Source organism: Pongo pygmaeus, chromosome 23 (genome assembly GCF_028885625.2).
Source record: "Pongo pygmaeus isolate AG05252 chromosome 23, NHGRI_mPonPyg2-v2.0_pri, whole genome shotgun sequence".
In the NCBI taxonomy this organism is placed as follows: Eukaryota; Metazoa; Chordata; class Mammalia; order Primates; family Hominidae; genus Pongo; species Pongo pygmaeus.
Genome location: NC_085931.1, coordinates 57,220,246 through 57,237,656, shown reverse-complemented (window position 1 = coordinate 57,237,656; position 17,411 = coordinate 57,220,246). Strand labels below are relative to the sequence as shown.

The 17,411-nt window shown below is 46.3% G+C and overlaps 1 protein-coding gene across 3 annotated transcripts in view; it reads right to left on the bottom strand.

The window, feature by feature from the left end:
- Positions 1-103: 103 nt before the first annotated feature.
- The window catches only part of PPARA (peroxisome proliferator activated receptor alpha), a 96,403-nt gene continuing 79,095 nt past the window's right edge, over positions 104-17,411 (bottom strand). For 2 of the 3 annotated variants that reach the window (XM_054469754.2, XM_063663124.1), the window contains 2 exons: positions 11,720-12,167; positions 104-8,646 (listed from right to left, as the gene is read on the bottom strand). In XM_054469754.2, coding sequence (XP_054325729.1) covers positions 8,399-8,646; positions 11,720-12,167 — 696 coding nt within the window. In that variant the 3' untranslated portion in view covers positions 104-8,398. Of the gene's footprint in view, positions 8,647-11,711; positions 12,168-17,411 lie in introns of those variants that run through there. The other variant, XM_063663125.1, reaches the window with a different exon arrangement.

Below are 17,411 nucleotides of genomic sequence, written 5' to 3'. Positions count from 1 at the left end.
AGGGGCACAGGGACTGTTCTGGCAGAGGGCGGACCCCACAGCTAGGGACTTGGTTCTTTTAGACCAAACAGTCCATCTCACAGCATCACTCAAAACTCACCAAAAAATTTTAAAAAATAGTTTATTTTTTAAAACCATTAAGGCAAAACTGTACCCTGAAATTAACTCTGTACATTCATCAGTCTTACAGTAGGACATCCCAAACACAGAAGTTCCCATATATTCAGGATATAAATCAATACATGTGGTCAGTTCAGTCTCCTAATAGGAAAACGAAGACCCAAGATTTTTTTAAAAATTAAGGTTATTTTATAGCCATTTTCTAATTGCCTGGAACCAATCAGTTCAAGTGACTAGAAAAATTACTTTCGCCCTTCTCTGCACACCCTTGATTCCGGAGGTCCTGGATGCCCGCTCCCCCCACCAGGAGAGAGGTATGAAGTTGGAGAGAGGATGCTGGGGCCTGTGTGGCAGTTCCTACTTTGAAACTGCACCTGTTTAGCAGAAATAAGAAGCTGTAAGCCCCAAAATACTGAGAGTATAAGGCACTCACTAATAGAGCACACGTGGGCCCAGGCCTTGCTCTGGGATCTGCCCCATTCTCGCGTGTGTGTCTGTCAACCCTCTCTCTTAGGGTTTTAGCCTAATGGCATTATGGATCCCAGAGGGTGTAACCAATATGCACCGAGAAGTTTTGCCAAGTTATTGGAAACAAGGTAAGGGGGGACTCACGGGGTCTGTGGTTTCTGCTTTATGCTTTGGGTTGGGCCACCTGGAGGATGCCAGAGAACTGGCACGTGCAAAGAATTTCCATCAGGACATTGCCAATTGCCAAAGTTCTTTGGTAATAACCTATAGGTAACAGTTCCCTGAAGAGCAGACAGCTATTTACTAAACAAGAATAGTGAAGGGTCTTTAGCGAAACACTGTTGTATGAAATCGGCCTCTAACCTGGAGTCCAAGTCCTCGCTGGTGGAAGTGACTAAAGATAGCCTCGCCTGTGCTCTGTGCATATGCAGTGTGGTAAAGGGAACAGATTTCCACATTGAAGGTAAATTCTGCATGGCTCAGGAGAAATGAAAAGCTGTGTGTGTGCAGTGTATTTTAGATGTTTGATTTCAGTTTCCTTTGTGTTTGCAATAGGGTCAAGAGCCAGGCTTTTAAGAATATGAGTCAATTAACACTGATTTCAAAAGAATCCAAATGTTTGTTATTAGATGAATGATTGTAAGTTAGTAAAATATTTGTATTAGGATATTTTTCAAAAACTCAAATCACAGTATTTAAGATATAGCTATTAACATAGTTCTTTTTACCACACAATGTAGAAAGAAGTGATATTTAACATGAACACTGTAATCTTACCAAAAAGAGTACTACATGGTCTGCATCTTTTGTGAGGTACATGAAAAAGGAACTGACTGTGCCTTAAAAAAAGTGAAGTTGCCAAAAGTGAGTGATTTTATTGTGAAATGATCGGCCAGTCACTCCTCTCCGGGGCCTGAAGGCTGACCCTCTCTGACTTGAGGCACAGCCAAGGCCTGGGGGTCCAGGGAAGGTGCCCGACTGTGTCCCAGGCCTGCAGCATGCCCCTCCCACGCCTGGTTGCCACTTTTCCTAGGAGCCGGGGTGCGTGGACTGGAGGCCTGTTTGTGCACCAGTTTGCACGGCACTTTATCAGTTCATTAACTGAATGGATTTTGGATGCTGGATGTGTGGGCAGGAGAGAGGCAAGAGAAGAGGTGGCAGGTGGACTCCCTCCTTCTCACATTTGACCCAACTAGCACACTTAAAAAAAAAAAAAAAATCAAATAAAAGCTGACCCCCCTCCCCAGGTCTTAGTTTGCTGTCTATGATATAAAAATCAATTATTTTTTTCTCCTTTTTTTTTTTTCAAATAATCCATCTAACAGCCATGAGACCACTCAAGTATTTGAGGTCATCAGCTGCGTCCATCAAGACATGATATTGAACATGGACACCATCTGGTCTATTGGTCTGTTTTTGTTGGCAAAGGACTCCAAAAGGATGTAGTTGAATGTGTTTCAGCTGAACCACATTCCATAGCTCCTCTCCCCTCACAAAAGGGGTTCTCTGGGGGGAGAAGAGTAACTGATTATACCTCTCATGTCTCAAACTGAAATTCTGAGAAGCAAATGGTCAGTTGACGGCCCCATTCCAGATCCGCGGGGATGTCCTCAGATGTCCAGAGCTGGCAAAGGCGGAGCAGGCAGCAGCCTTGGGTACCAGCCTGTCTCTTTCTGTTCTAATAAGAAGGCCACCCACATGGCTTTTTGTGATAAGCTTCCAGCCTGTGCCACTGAAATAACGTTTAAGAACCTGCTGCATTTCACAGAAATAGCGTAATGGAAATCCTTATGTAATTAAAGCATGAAGCTCATTCTCTTTTTCTTTTTAACAAAACCTTCCATTTCACATTTTAGTGTATACTGTGGTTTCCAGAGAAATATATGGATCTCCTATATTCTGAGTCAGACCAAATTTATTGCCTTTATTCTTACCCTAGTCTATGGGGTCAGTGACCATTTTCCTGAATGCTGTCAAAATGGTGCCTGAAAACATCTAAATCCCAGCAAAAACCTAGACCTCAACCGTTGGAACTCAGTCGTAGATCTTTCTAGGCAGAAGGCCTCTCAGGAGTGCGTGCCCTGGGTAAAGGCCGTGGACTCAGAAGCAGGAAGGTCACAGGGTGATTTAATGCTATCGAATAATCCTTTGGTGAGATGGCCTTGGTTGCCCTCAGCACAGTCGAGGCAGGTTAATCATTTATTTGCCACAACCGTCCTTGCTCTGCAAAGCTGCAGCACAGCTGGGTGGTCCTTATAGCCTTTTCTGCCACAGATATTTGTGGACATTTCACTTCCAGACTGTGACGTCTGAAGATGGGCTCGAATGACAGCAGCCATCATCGCTGCCATTAGGGAGGTGCACACAGTCCCCTTTGCTCGATGCAAATATTTGGTTGGCAAGAAATTCCAGTGCAGCTGAACAAGTCAGCTTGGACCGAGTTAAGAGAAGCTAGGTCACTTTTAACATGAGAAGAGCGGATACTTCCCCATGCTTGGCAATGCCAATGCCGTAAAAATGGGAAGTGTTGAGACAAACCTCCTCCTGTGGACGAGAGGTTCCCGTGGACACTTTTTAATAATCACGAGCCTTCAGGTGGTGGCATCAGTCTTCATGGGTGACTTCTATGGACAGCATAATTTTCTTGCCTCTCCTGAATCTATACCACTTTTCTGAATGTGAAAGAAGGTCTAAAAAGCAATCCCTCAGGATCCCTGCATCAGGCAAACCATGCTAACTGCAGAGGGTGAGGCTGGCAGTCCAGGAGATGGGAGCTGAGGACAAGGCTGCAGGCCCCTGGGTCACCTGTCCTTGCACTCACCAGGTTTAAGTGTCTGGAAACAACAGGGAGGCTGCAGGAGGTGGAGAAAGTGCACCGTGCCTGGGGCTCGGCGGCTAGCAACACCCAGCAGGCCCTACATCTGGAAGCTGGTGTTTTCATTTGAAAATGGAGGCTGATTTGCTGTTACTCCCCCTCAAACGGCTGAGGAGACCATAGGAACCTGCTTTGAAAGCTGCCCAGAACCATGGCATCCATAGGTGGTGAGCTGTGGGCATGTTCTCCTGGTGGCATCTGCGTTTTGAAAGGCCACACTGTTGAAGAGGTACCAACTGTTGAAGGTGGCCAACTTTCTCCAGGCCCCAGGAAGCCCCCCACCAAAGGCCAGGCTGTCGGTCAAGCCTGTCTTAGCTGGGTGCATTGGGCTTGCTGTGTTGAAGTAATGAATCTATTTTAAAACTGGAGTTCGGTGAGACATTTCAAAGACAGGTGTGGCCACTGGATGAGGACCAAAAAACCCTCCATCATGTATGCGGCTGGTAAGTATCAGATGTGCCCAGAGCTACAGTGGTTTGAAAATGGGAGTTTGAGGTGGGAAGTGCTTGGAAGCAAACACAGAGAGGCACAGGTGCAAGCTCAGAGGGACAGAACTTAGGAGGTCACGGTTTCATCAAGGCTTGCTTTGGTGCATCTGTTTCCATCCGCATCTGGTAGGGTCTCTCTGAGGAAGTGGCTTCCACATGGCCAGCAGGAAGAGGTGAAGAGGAGAGGAGGTGCTGGGGGCGGTGCAGGGACGGGGGTTTGTCACTGCAGGCCGGGACCATCGGCCGCTTCTCCTAAGCCCAAGACGTGCCCAATGTCAGTTTCACCAAATTGGGGTAGCGCCTTTTGCACGTATCTTCAAGGCTCCCTTTACACAACCGAAGTTCCTTCCAGACGTCATACGAGATGCTGCTCCCCTGTGTGTGGGCAGGCTCAGGTGTGCACACTCAAGGAGTCTCCATCCCACCTGCCCTAACTACAGAGGCCGCAGGGTGTGTGCCTCAGCTCTAGCACGGCCTTTTGCAGGGCCTGCTGAGGTATTCGTTACATGGTCCATTGCGGGGAAGTGGTGGCTAAGTTGTTGACTTCTCACGGTATAGCAAATCTCTCATTTGTGCCTTGAGCTCTTGCTCAGCTCTGGGAGGCTGCCCTGTCCCTGGAACCTCCAGACAATGCTCCAGGAAGGCTGTTTCCCTGGGGGTCTAAAATGGCCCAGTGTAAGAAATGCGTCAGCGCAGCAGAAGGGTACCTTCTCTGCTCTTAAAATGCAAAACAAAACAAAACACAGCTCTTTAAAACAGGGACAGCTCTCCTGGCATCCTTGAATGCTGAGTTCTGGGTTTCTGCCCCACTTCACGTCCATTATGTTCGTATAGCAGACACACCCGTTAGGAAGATGCTTTATACTCTTCTCATCGGAGCTGGAGGAAACGTCAAGTGGAAACAGGCAAGTGAGGTGGGAAGAAAGGCACCAGCAGCCATCAGCCCGTGCTCCCAGTCCCGCTCCTGCTGCTGTAACTGGAAGCATCTTGTTTTAACAATTCATCCAAACGGCCTTAGGCCTGCACAGTTCTCCGGCCTCTGGAAGTGTGGTGGGGACAGAATCCAACATGTGGGACACCCAGCTGGAAGTGCCAGGAGGTGGGAGAGGGGGGATGCGCCGCCGGGCTCCCCTGGACAGTGGGGAGGCCTGTGTCTGCTCCCGAGCCGCAGTCAGCTGGCACACAAGAGGCACGTCTGGGAGGAGCCCCTCGCCATGCCTTCACCCTGGTCAGCACGGTAGACCAAGGCTGTTTGGTCTCTGAGGACTTTGGCACTTTTTGCTATTAAAAGTTGAGAAAATGAAAAACCGTGTTTAAACAATGACTTCTTGAAGAGTGGGTAAATTTGGCGACTTCCTGCATTTGCTGCCAGAGGGAGCGGGTGCCACACATGTGCTCCGACACTCCTGGAATCTGTCCTGACATCTCTTTTGTTCTTTTGGCTGATGTCTGTTGAAACCCAGCAAGCAAGAAATGCACTCAGTTAATAGTTCCCATTTGAACTGGGGCATAATCAGCCTATATTTAAGTATTGATGCCCTGAGAAATCTATGATTAGGTGACCCAAAATATTCTAGCATTGAGTGGCAATTAGTGGTTTTGTTATTTAAAGGAATAGGAATGTGTGATTTCCTTCCCTATCAACACAAGAGACCAATGTCGAGTGACTTTCAGCCTGAGGTCACTGGTGTCTCCATTCTGGCTTCACCAGAGATGTCCCTGGAAGTCTTGCTGGGCCTTAAGAAAACCAAATGCTCACCATCGCTGCTGAGTGTCCCGGGAGCTAACATCGAACTTGCCAGTCAGCTTACTGTTACTGCTGAAAGCCTGAGACAGGGAGCTATTTTAAACAGGTTTTATGAAAATGTAAGCAGAACAATGACTTCTCTGAAAACCATGAGGCTCACTTTCCTGGACCACGTCTCCTTGAATGGCACAGGGCACATCAGAGCGAGCAGCTGCAGGGTCGTTGGGGACGACACAGGCTTGGCATTGGGCTCCAGCCCCTGGATCTTGTCAACACAGGGGCTTCTCATTTTAGGAAATAATACTGAAACGGATACACCATGCCACTCAAAGTCTAGCTTCTTTCTGAATTAGGATGGCTACTTGGCTGGTGGCATATATGGAAACACTTTTATTTGCTTTTGGTTCCTAAGACACTTGGGCAGACTGCCCGCCGCTGCTGCTGCCATTGCTGGCCAAAAGGCTCTTTGATTGCATCTTTTTTTTTTGCGAGGGTGGGAGGGGGTGGAATCTAACTCTGTCACCCAGGCTGGAATGCAGTGGTGAGATCACAGCTCACTGCAGCCTCAACCTCTTGGGTTCAAGCAATCCTCTCACCTCAGCCTGCAGAGTAGCTGGGACTACAGGTGTATGCCACCACGATGAACTAATTTTTAAATTTCGTATACAGACAGGGTCTTGCTATGTTGCCTAGGCTGGTCTCGAACTCCTGGGCTCAAGTGATCCTCCCACCTCAGCCTCCCAAAGTGCTGGGATTCCATATGTGAGCCACTGCGCCTGGCCTGATTCCAAAAACCAAAACGGACTAAATGTGTAATTTTTAAAAAAGGATGTCCTAACCCTAACTTTCACTTTTTTCTAGTGGAAGTCTCACACTGTGTCCTTCCCACTCTCGCATTTTCATAATGCTGGTCATGGGACCCTTATCAATCCTCATCATTCTTAAAATAATAATGGCCTCAGAAAAGCCAAATTTTTAAAGATGGGGGAGAGGCATCGACAATACCTCCAGGTGCCCAGCGACTCCCTGGAGGCGGTGGTCCTGGCAGTTCCAGTCCAGATCTAAAAATTCTCAACAGGACAATTTATCTACCAGGTGGACAGAGAGAGAAAGTATTTCCGGGTCCATATATTCTTGACAAACTGCCATAATCAACGCTGCCTTCCCAGCTGGACTGAGGTTGGTAAGTTGGTTTTGAAGGCTAAAACAAATATTTTAGATGTTGAAAAAACTACCTCACATACAAAGGAGACTTAACAACCTAAACCATTGTAAAAAATAACCAACTCTTGTAAAATCTGCCATTTGGAGTAAAACTGCCATTTGAAGAAGACCCTACCCCCTCTCTCGATCCGCAGGGTGACTGGCTCCCACCCAGCCCAGACTATGAAGACACGTGTGCCTTGTCTGCACTCCAGAGAGCATCTACTGTCACCAAGAGTTAAAACAATAAAGCATCATATCTTTAAAAGCAACATAACAAAAGATACGGGAGCTGCCAAATGGGGCCCAGAGGAACACTGACAAGTAAGGTGTCAGTCTGTCCTTAAGAACATCACCATTCCCACAGACAGCTGGACTGGGTGGGTTCAGGTCGACTGGACGGAGCTGAGTGGAGCAGGAAGCTGGTGGGCTTCGGGAGCTTGTCTCGTCCCGCTTACCACGGGAGCTAGCTTATGACAGTCCAGAGCGGGGGGTCTTGAGACTCTGTTTTCTGGGCTCTTCTACGCAAACCTGGAAATGGGCCTTTCCACATATTAGTTACAACCACGAAAACAGTGAACCAAAAACAAAACAACAGCTGCATTTTGATAGCTTATCAGTTTTTTTTTTTAAAGACAGAGTCTCGTTCTGTCACCAGGCTGGAGTGCAGTAGTGCAATCTTAGCTCACTGCAACCTCCAACTCCCTGGTTCAAGTGATTCTCCTGCCTCAGCTTCCCAAGTAGCTGGGATTACAGGCACGTGCCACCACACCCGGCTAATTTTTATATTTTTAGTAGAGACAGGGTTTCACCATGTTGGCCAGGATGGTCTCGATCTCCTGACCTTGTGATCCACCCACCTCGGCCTCCCAAAGTGCGGGGATTACAAGTATGAGCCACTGTGCCTGGCCCAAACAGTTCTTTAAAATTCTCCATCCTATGATTAAAAAGCAGCATGTTGCCTTTCTTTAGATTCAGGAAACAGAAGTGAAGTCTTTGAAATAAATATTTTGCTGCTTTTTACATACTTCACCTTTGGATACATCTAGACTTATAGGATTATAAACATTGTTAAAAAGTGCTGATTAGTTTTCAGAATTATAAAAGAGCACAATAGTCAAAAGCGGGGTGAATGGGAAGACAGGCCACGAATTTTGAGGTTACCAGTTAATTAAATGGTAAATCACGAATGTGATCTAAAGCAATGTGCATTGATTAACGTCGGGTGAGTTAAAATCAGACCATTGAGCATAATTCGCCGTAACCTTCCCAGTCCTGAGATTAGCCACCTACCCCCAGCATTTGAGTTCTATGCTCTCAGAAGTACTGGTTAAAACAAAGATGTGGAATACTATGCCGGTTACCTACAGCTCAGACTGTCCAAGCTCTAAGGTTAAAGTGGTGGATATTTGTGCAAAATCGTGCCGCTCCCCTGTCTCCTTTGTAGTGCTGTCAGCTTCAGAACTCCTGGAAAAGGTGTGGCTGATCTGAAGGAACTCAGTACATGTCCCTGTAGATCTCCTGCAGCAGCGGGTGCAGCGCAGCATCCGACTCCGTCTTCTTGATGATCTGCACCAGCTGCGCGTGCTCCGTCACCAGCTGCCGGAGGTCTGCCATTTTTTGAAGAAGTTTTGGGAAGAGAAAGATATCGTCCGGGTGGTTGCTCTGCAGGTGGAGTCTGAGCACATGTACAATACCCTCCTGCATTTTTTCAATGTGTCCTACATTTAGAAGGCCAGGACGATCTAGTCTCGAAAGAAGAGAGAGAGGTTTGAGTGTGATAATCACCTAAAAACTGCTTATCAGTTTCAGGAACCAAACATGCCTTTCTTAGAAAAAAACTGAGCTGCCTTTAGATATTGTCAACTTGACTGGAAGATAGACATAGGTTTTTCCAAAGTCAATAGGTGAAGTAGGAACAGACAGGACCAGTACTCTTTCCTAAATATTCATACTACTAGGGGGCAATAGTGCCCTAAGTACACCTTACGGTGCGGCCTTTTCACTTGTGACTTACCTGATGACCACCTGTCAGGGAGAAAAATTAGAGCTATTAGGAGGAACAGGACATTCTGCAGATAAGAACCACCAGTTTTGCATAATATGGGAAATGAAGCTTTTGAATCGAAACTAGATATTCAGCTTCAAGTGTTCCACCATATTTAAGGAGTGTGATTGTGTTAGAACTAGGTTTTGTAGGCTGGGCACGGGGGCTCATGCCTGTAATCCCAGATACTCGGGAGGCTGAGGTGGGAGAATCGCTTGAACCTGGGAGACGGAGGTTGCAGTGAGCCAAGATCAGGAGACCCAGAGTGGGGAGGAGGGTGGGGCAGGTCTGAAACTTGGTGCAGGAAGAGCCAATGTTCACACCAGATAATCTGCCTGGGGTAGCTGGCACCAGACTTCCTGGGACAGTCTCAAAACATGAAATCTCAAAGCATGAGACCTGATTCTTGGTCCAGAAAATACTGCCCCAAGCCATGTTCAGTAGGCGGTGCTCCCTTACAGACCCAGCCATTGCTATGATTCTTAACAGTGTTGCTAATGATGAGGATTTAAAAATCTTCATTGTTTTTGGTTGTAAATATAATTATTAAGTTTTTATTTCTAAAATTCTTGTTTTTGTATTGTTTTAGTGATGGGGTCTTGCTATGTTGCCTAGGCTGGACTGGAACTCCTAGGCTCAAGCAATCCTCCTGCCTCAGCCTCCAGAGTGGCTGGGGCTATAACTATTAAGTCTCTAAAGAGAGGAATTATTGCTGGGTGTGGTGACTCCCGCCTGTAATCCCAGCACTTTGGGAGGCAGAGGTGGGCGGGTCACCCTGAGTCAGGAGTTTGAGACCAGCCTGGCCAATATGTTGAAACTCCATCTTTACTAAAAATACAAAAATTAGCCAGGTGTGGTGGCATGTTCCTGTAATCTCAGCTACTCAGGAAGCTGAGGCAGGCGAATCACTTGAACCCAGGAGGCGGAAGTTGCAGTGACCTGAGATCGTGCCACTGCACTGCAGCCTGGGTGACAGACCGAGACTCGGTATCAAAAAAAAAAAAAAGGAATTTTTTGAAAAATAGAAAGAAATCCCCCCTCATAATTTTAATCCCACCGTAATAGGTTTAACATATATCTCACTGGACATTTTTCTACATACATAGGATTGATATAGGATTATAATTTCCTTTATAAAACTGTGATCATGTTACATATAAATAGTTCTGCAATTGCATTTTACCCACAATGCTACATCCTGACCATACTAAAGGACAAATTATGCGTAACTGCTTTGTCTTTGTACACTTTACGCCACAGCGCAAGGACTTCTTTCATCTGACTTGTGCCCAGCCACACAGTAACGGGCACGGCTGGTAGGGCTGAGTCAGCTCCATGCTGATAGTGAGTCAATCCCCCGGGCGCAGTATGGCTGCAGGCAGTGTGGGAGACCCCATCCGTCTCCACCAACCCTGGGTAAGGTCAGCTGAGTTTGCAGTAGGTGGATGACCTTCCTAGACCTGAGACGGAGCTATTTAAAGGAACGTGACACCGAGCCAAAAATGTGGGGGCTGCAGAGCCAGCTTCCACAGAGAGGACCAGATCGGCCTTCCCTGGGATCTGCTTCCTCGGGCAAAGCAAACCTTGCAGTCACTGCCACTTGGCTACTGACTGATATTATATTTTGCATTAGGAAATATACTTTTCATCAACATAACCGACTGTGACAGCAACTATACTGACATCTGTATAGCATTTCATACAATATTGTCTATAATATGAATACAACATCATTATATAATATATATAGGAATATCATAATATATAAGTTATATCTGTTTATAATATTAGACAATTATAATATAAACGAAATGTGTGTGTGTATGTGTGTGTATATATGTGTGTATGTGTGTGTGTGTGTATATATGTGTGTGTATGTGTGTGTGTATATGTGTGTGTGTATGTGTGTGTGTATGTGTGTGTGTATATGTGTGTGTGTATATGTGTGTGTGTGTATGTGTGTATATGTGTGTGTGTGTGTGTGTGTGTGTGTGTGTGTGTGTGTATATATAATTTTTTTTTTTTTTTTTTGGAGACAGGGTCATTCTCCTTCGCCCAGGCTGGAGTGTGGTGGTGCGACCTTGGCTCACTGCAACCTTTGTCTCCTGGGCTCAAGTGATCCTCCCACCTCAGCCTCTCAAGTAGCTGGGACTACAGGTACATGCCACCATACTTGACTAATTTTTTCTTTTTTTTTTTTATAGAGACAGGGTCTTGCCATTGTTGCCCTGGCTGGTCTCAAACTCCTGGGCTTAAGTGATCCACCCACCTCAGCCTCCCAAAGGGCTGGGATTACAGGCCCATGTCTGACCTCTTTTTCTCTATATATATATTTGTGCAAAATATATAATTTTTTTTAAAGAAATAGGGCCTTGTTCTGTTGCCGAGGCTAGAGTGCAGTGATACATTCATAACTCAGTGCAACCTGAACTCCTGGGCTCAAGAGATCCTTTTGCCTCGGTCTACCGAGTAGCTGGGACTAAAGGTGTGCACCCCCACACCTGGCTAATATTATGATTAAAATGTCATACATTTACATAATATTAAATATGTATTTATAGATAATAACAATATATACTATAATATTATACAATATTGTTATAATTCCCACTGAATTCTCAGCAGTGACTGGGGGGTCAGACGTCTTCCCACCCTGTGAGTATCCCCTCCACTGGAACAGCTCAGGCTGGTACTGGATTTCCCATTGTCAAATGTTTCAAGACAGGAGCCTGTCAGTGACATGACACCAGCAGATGAAATCAACTACTCACCTCCACAGCAAATGATAGCAGCCACGAAAAGGGAGATGTCACTGTCATCCAGTTCCAGTGCGTTGAACTTCATGGCAAAATCAAACTTGGGTTCCATGATATCACAAAACGGTTTCCTTAGGCTTTTTAGGAATTCACGAGTTATAAACCCATTTCCATATGCTACCAGCATCCCGTCTTTGTTCATCACAGAAGACAGCATGGCGAATATGGCCTCGTAAACTCCGTATTTTAGCAACGTCACTTGATCATTCAGGTCCAAGTTTGCGAAGCCTGGGATGGCCTTGGCGAATTCCGTGAGCTCCGTGACGGTCTCCACCGATGTGCACTGGCAGCAGTGAAAGATGCGGACCTCCGCCTCCTTGTTCTGGATGCCATTGGCCACTAGCTTGGCCACCAGCGTCTTCTCAGCCATACACAGTGTCTCCATATCATGTATGACAAAAGGCTAAAAAGGAGGACACCAAGGTAAGTCAGGTGATGTGGGATGCGCTATGCTCCCAGCTATCAGCTCACTAATGAGCAGCTCCTGCATCCAAATCACCAAGCTTGGTGCCTCAGAGGACTCAAGATACCCGCAGAATACAGTCCTTACTCAACTTCAAAATCGGTTGGGGAAAATAAGACATTAATAGAGAACGAACAGTATAAATCAGTAAAATAATAATCATCATCTCCTGACATTGGGTGGATTTCATGCTAAGAAACTGAAGTACTGGGTTGGGCATGGTGGCTCACACCTGTAATCCCAGAACTTTGGGAGGCTGAGGTGGGTGGATTACCTGAGGTCAAGAGTTCGAGACCAGCCTGGCCAGCATGGCGAAACCCCATCTCTACTAAAAATAGAAAAAAATGTGGCCGGGTGCAGTGGCTCACGCCTATAATCCCAGCACTTTGGGAGGCTGAGGCAGGCAGATCACGAGGTCAGGAGATCGAGACCACCCTGGCTAACACGGTGAAACCCCGTCTCTACTAAAAATACAAAAAATTAGCCAGGCGTGGTGGCAGGCGCCTGTAGTCTCAGCTACTTGGGAGGCTGAGGCAGGAGAATGGCATGAACCCAGGAGGCGGAGCTTGCAGTGAGCCGAGATTGCGCCACTGCACTCCAGCCTGGGCGACAGAGCGAGACTCCATCTCAAAAAAAAAAAAAAAAAAATTAGCCAGGCATAGTGTGTGCCTGTAACCCCAGCTACTCGGGAGGCTGAGGCAGGAGAATCGCTTGAACCTGGGAGGCGAACGTTGCAGTGAGCCAAGATCGTGCCACTGCACTCCAGTCTCCAGTCTGGGTGACAGAGCAAGAGCAAGACTCCGTCGCAAAAAAAAAAAAAAAAAAAAAAAAAGAAACAAGAAACTGAAGTACTGATTTTGTCAAAACAAAACTAACGAGGATATTAGCAAAGCACCTTTAATATTCTTAAATATTCTCTGAACTAATGACTATTGCAAGAGGCTTAATTACGATCATTCTTAATTTTACCAGTATATGCGCTTTAGAGGTGAACACCATTATTTAACACTGCTCAATGAATAAATTTGGCATGTAAATACATACAACTCAGAAAGTTGGCATCTATGTAGAAATCAGCAAACAAGCGTTGTTAAACTCTTTAGGGATAAAGTGGAAAAGCCTCGGAATGCCCTTGTTCCTCTCAGTGCAGGAGACTGAAACCTTCACTCGGTGCTCCACATTCTGGAGCAAGTGCCAACTCCCCACAGCCGTGCCTTGTGTGCTCCCATGCCACCTGCATCTAAACCCAGTGGCCTGCCATTTCCTGAAGATCTTGTGGTGGAAGAGGTGGCTGGCCATATTATTTGAAGCCAACATGCTCAGAAGGGATTACATGTGTGGGAGGGCCGGGGAAAATGAGCACAAACACTGCTGTTGGCTGAAATTTACATCTGCGGGTAGAGCAGCAAAGTGACAGCATCTGAGGGATCTCTCTGATTATAGTGTGGTCCACAGCTCAGTGGGCTAAGGTGTTATTTTATTATTTTATTTTATTTTTGAGACAGAGTTTTTTCTCTTGTTGCCCAGGCTGGAGTGCAATGGCACAATCTTGGCTCACTGCAACCTCGGCCTCCCGGCTTCAAGCGATTCTCCTGCCTCAGCCTCCTGAGTAGCTGGGATTACAGGCATGTGCCACCACGCCCAGCTAATTTTGTATTTTTAGTAGTGACGGGGTTATACCATGTTGGTCAGGCTGGTGTCGAACTCCTGACTCAGGTAATCTGCCCACCTCAGCCTCCCAAAGTGCTGGGATTACAGGGGTGAGCCACCGCGCCCGGCCTAAAGTGTTATTTCTAATCACTGCTGGAACAGTGCAGCCCAGAGTGCAGAAGCATCCCAGGGATTTAAAGAATGCCCCCTGCCAGTGGGCAAAACACAACCACTGACAATGCTTCTGACCCACAGCCTGAAGTGTTTCCTGTTTCTGGACTCACAGCACAAAACTGTGTTCAGGGCACCGGTGGAGGTGCCGATAACCATCACACAGATGGTATGGAATGTTTCAACACAACCAGGACTTGCAACATAATGCTGGACAAAAAACCCTGATTCTGCATGTGAGGAAAGGGGATATTTAAAAAATTACTCACAAATGAGTGAAAACATTCTGAATACAATATTCAGAGCCAAGTTTCTAAATAATCTCAAGTCTGATTAACGAAGACTGAAAATGATCTCTTTGAAGCTCAGATTTAAGGAATTAACATTTCTAGGAGGGGCTAGATAATTTTTTTTTTTTTTTTTGAGACGGAGTCTTGCTCTGTCACCCAGGCTGGAGTGCAGTGGTGCAATCCCAGCTCATTGCAACCTCCGCCTCCGTCCCCTGGGTTCAAGCGATTCTCCTGCCTCAGCCTCCCGAGTAGCTGGGATTATAAGCACACACCACCACGCCCAGCTAATTTTTTGTACTTTAGTAGAGACGAGTTTCATCTTGTTACCCAGGCTGGTCTTGAACTCCTGAGCTCAGGCAATCTGTCCGCCTCGGCCTTCCAAAGTGCAGGCCAGGATTACAAGCGTAAGCCACTGTGCCCAGCCTCTAGGAGGGACTAAATAAATATTTTTAAAGGATCAATGGCAGTATTCCCTCAATTCCAGAAAATACACTGTTAGGCCACCGCCACTTTATTCAGATCACTCGATCTTTCTAAAGTACATTCAGCAGAAATAAAGGTATTAAATAATTTTTTTTTTTTTTGAGATGGAGTCTCGCTCTGTTGCCCAGGCTGGAGCACAGTGGCACGATCTCGGCTCACTGCAAGCTCTGCCTCCCAGGTTCACGCCATTCTCCTGCCTCAGCCTCCCGAGTAGGTGGGACTACAGGCGCCCGCCACCACGCCCGGCTAATTTTTTTTGTATTTTTAGTATAGACGGGGTTTCACCGTGTTAGCCAGGATGGTCTCGATCTCCTGACCTCGTGATCCGCCCACCTTGGCCTCCCAAAGTGCTGGGATTACAGGTGTGAGCCACCGCGCCCAGCCAATAATTTTTTTAAAAAATGAGTTCTGTTTTAAAAAAATAAGAAATACTGAGTTAAATGAAGTTGGGCCTCCCCAGCTGAGTCTTTAACATGATATATGTGCAGTCTTCCAGAACGAGAATGAGGCTAGGATAAGCAGGGGTTCCTATGGTGTTCGATTACAGAATGCTTGCTGTTATTTATTGTTTTTTGGTAGAGCATCTCCTAGGACAAATGCAGGCCTGGCTACATAATTTGCAGGACCCGAGCAAAAACGCAAATGTGGGACCTCTTGGTTTTTTTGAGACGGAGTCTCGCTCTGTTGCCCAGGTTGGAGTGCAGTGGCGTGATCTCCATTCACTGCAACCTCCACCTCCCAGGTTCAAGTGATTCTCCTGCCTCAGCCTCCTGAGTAGCTGGGATTACAGGCTCCCACCACCATGCCTGGTTAATTTCTGTATTTTTAGTAGAGATGGGGTTTCACCATGTTGGCCAGGCTGGTCTCGAACGCCTGACCTCAGGTGATCCGCCCGCTTCAGCCTCCCAGAGTGTTGGGATGACAGGCGTGAGCCCCCGCACACTGCGGGACCCCTTGTTCAAAGATGATTATGAATTTCAAGAAGGCAACAGCGGAGCGTGAACACCCAAGCCTGGGCCTTTCTAGGCTTGGGGTGTCGTGAAACAGCTTGTGTGCCCCTGAGGCCTGCCCTGGACTAGTTTTATGGGGGATGTACTCTCATAAATGAGGACTTCTGTGGTAACAAATAACTCATTTCATTTTTATAAAATTATCACTTTGGTTTTAGAAAGTGGGCCTCATTTAACAGGGAAAACTGGAGACCACTGAATTCAAAATGAGTGCTACCATGAAGAAATCAATGTTTATTAAAGCTAAAGAGAAATGGTGTTGAAAAACACACTTGCAAATTTGCTAAACTTTATGGATAAACACTCTTGGTAAGATCATTTTACAAAAAAATCTATGCAGCAGCTTATATTTAACTTTGGAATATGCCTTTTATACTCAAGCTTGACTATGAATGTATCTGACATGACAGGCAGTCATTTCAAATAAATGAAATAAAGCACATTATAAAGGTTTTAAACAGTGTGAGGCAGGAAGCTGCCTAGATTTTCCCCAATCACTCCATGCCGAGAGCAGAATACCCCGCTTGCTGCCACACTGGTCCCTGCACACACTCATGTGGCCTGCGAAGCTCAATGATATCACTCATGAGAATTCATCTCTGTTAGCAGCTGTCATCTTTTTGCAAAAAATTAAATGTGGACCAGGCGTAGTAGCTCATGCCTGCAAGGTGGGAGGCCGAGGTAGGTGGATGACCTGAGGTCAGGATTTTGAGACCAGCCTGGCCGACATGGCAAAAGCCCGGGTCTACTAAAAATACAAAAATTAGTCGGGTGTGGTGGCTGGCACCTGTAATCCCAGCTACTTAGGATGCTGAGGCAGGAGAATCGCTTGAACCCAGGAGGGGGAGGTTGCAGTGAGCCGAGATCGCGCCACTGCACTCCAGCCTGGGCAAGAGAGTGAGACTCAGTCTCAAAAATAAATAAATAAATAAAAAATAAATGTGAAGCACTGGTAGAACTGCTTTGGATGAAATTATTTAATAAGCTCTCTTGGTTATGTTTTACTATACATTTGTAGAAATGGCATAAAATATGAAGCACATTTTTTAATCTAAAGACAACTTAAGTAGTAGGTATAATATTGGACTGTCACACAGCAGGCAACACCCCAAGACATGTGGTATAAGGTCATAGCTGTTGAAAGGAGCAGTCCTATTATAACACGGCACCCTGGAGGTCACCCTTATGCCCAAGCTTCTAAAATGTTAAGAATAATGTTGGAATTCCTCTTTCGAAACTGGTCTTAAAAGCCATGCTCAGCTGCATGTCACAAATTAGTCTCCTTGCTCAACCTTTTTTTTTTTTTTTCTATTTTCTTTTTTTGAGACGCGGTCTTGCTCTGTCACCCAGGCTGGAGTACAGTGGCGCAATCACAGTCCACTGCAGTCTTGACCTCCATCCTCCTGCCTCCGCCTCCTGGGTAGCTGGAACCACAGGCGCACACCACCATGCCCAGCTAACTTTTCATAGAGGAGGTCTCACTATGTTGCCCAAGCCGGCCTTTCTTATTTTTTCAAACAAGACATTTTACTCTGTTTAATCCCCGCTTGCATGGCAGACTAGCTACAACGGACTCACGG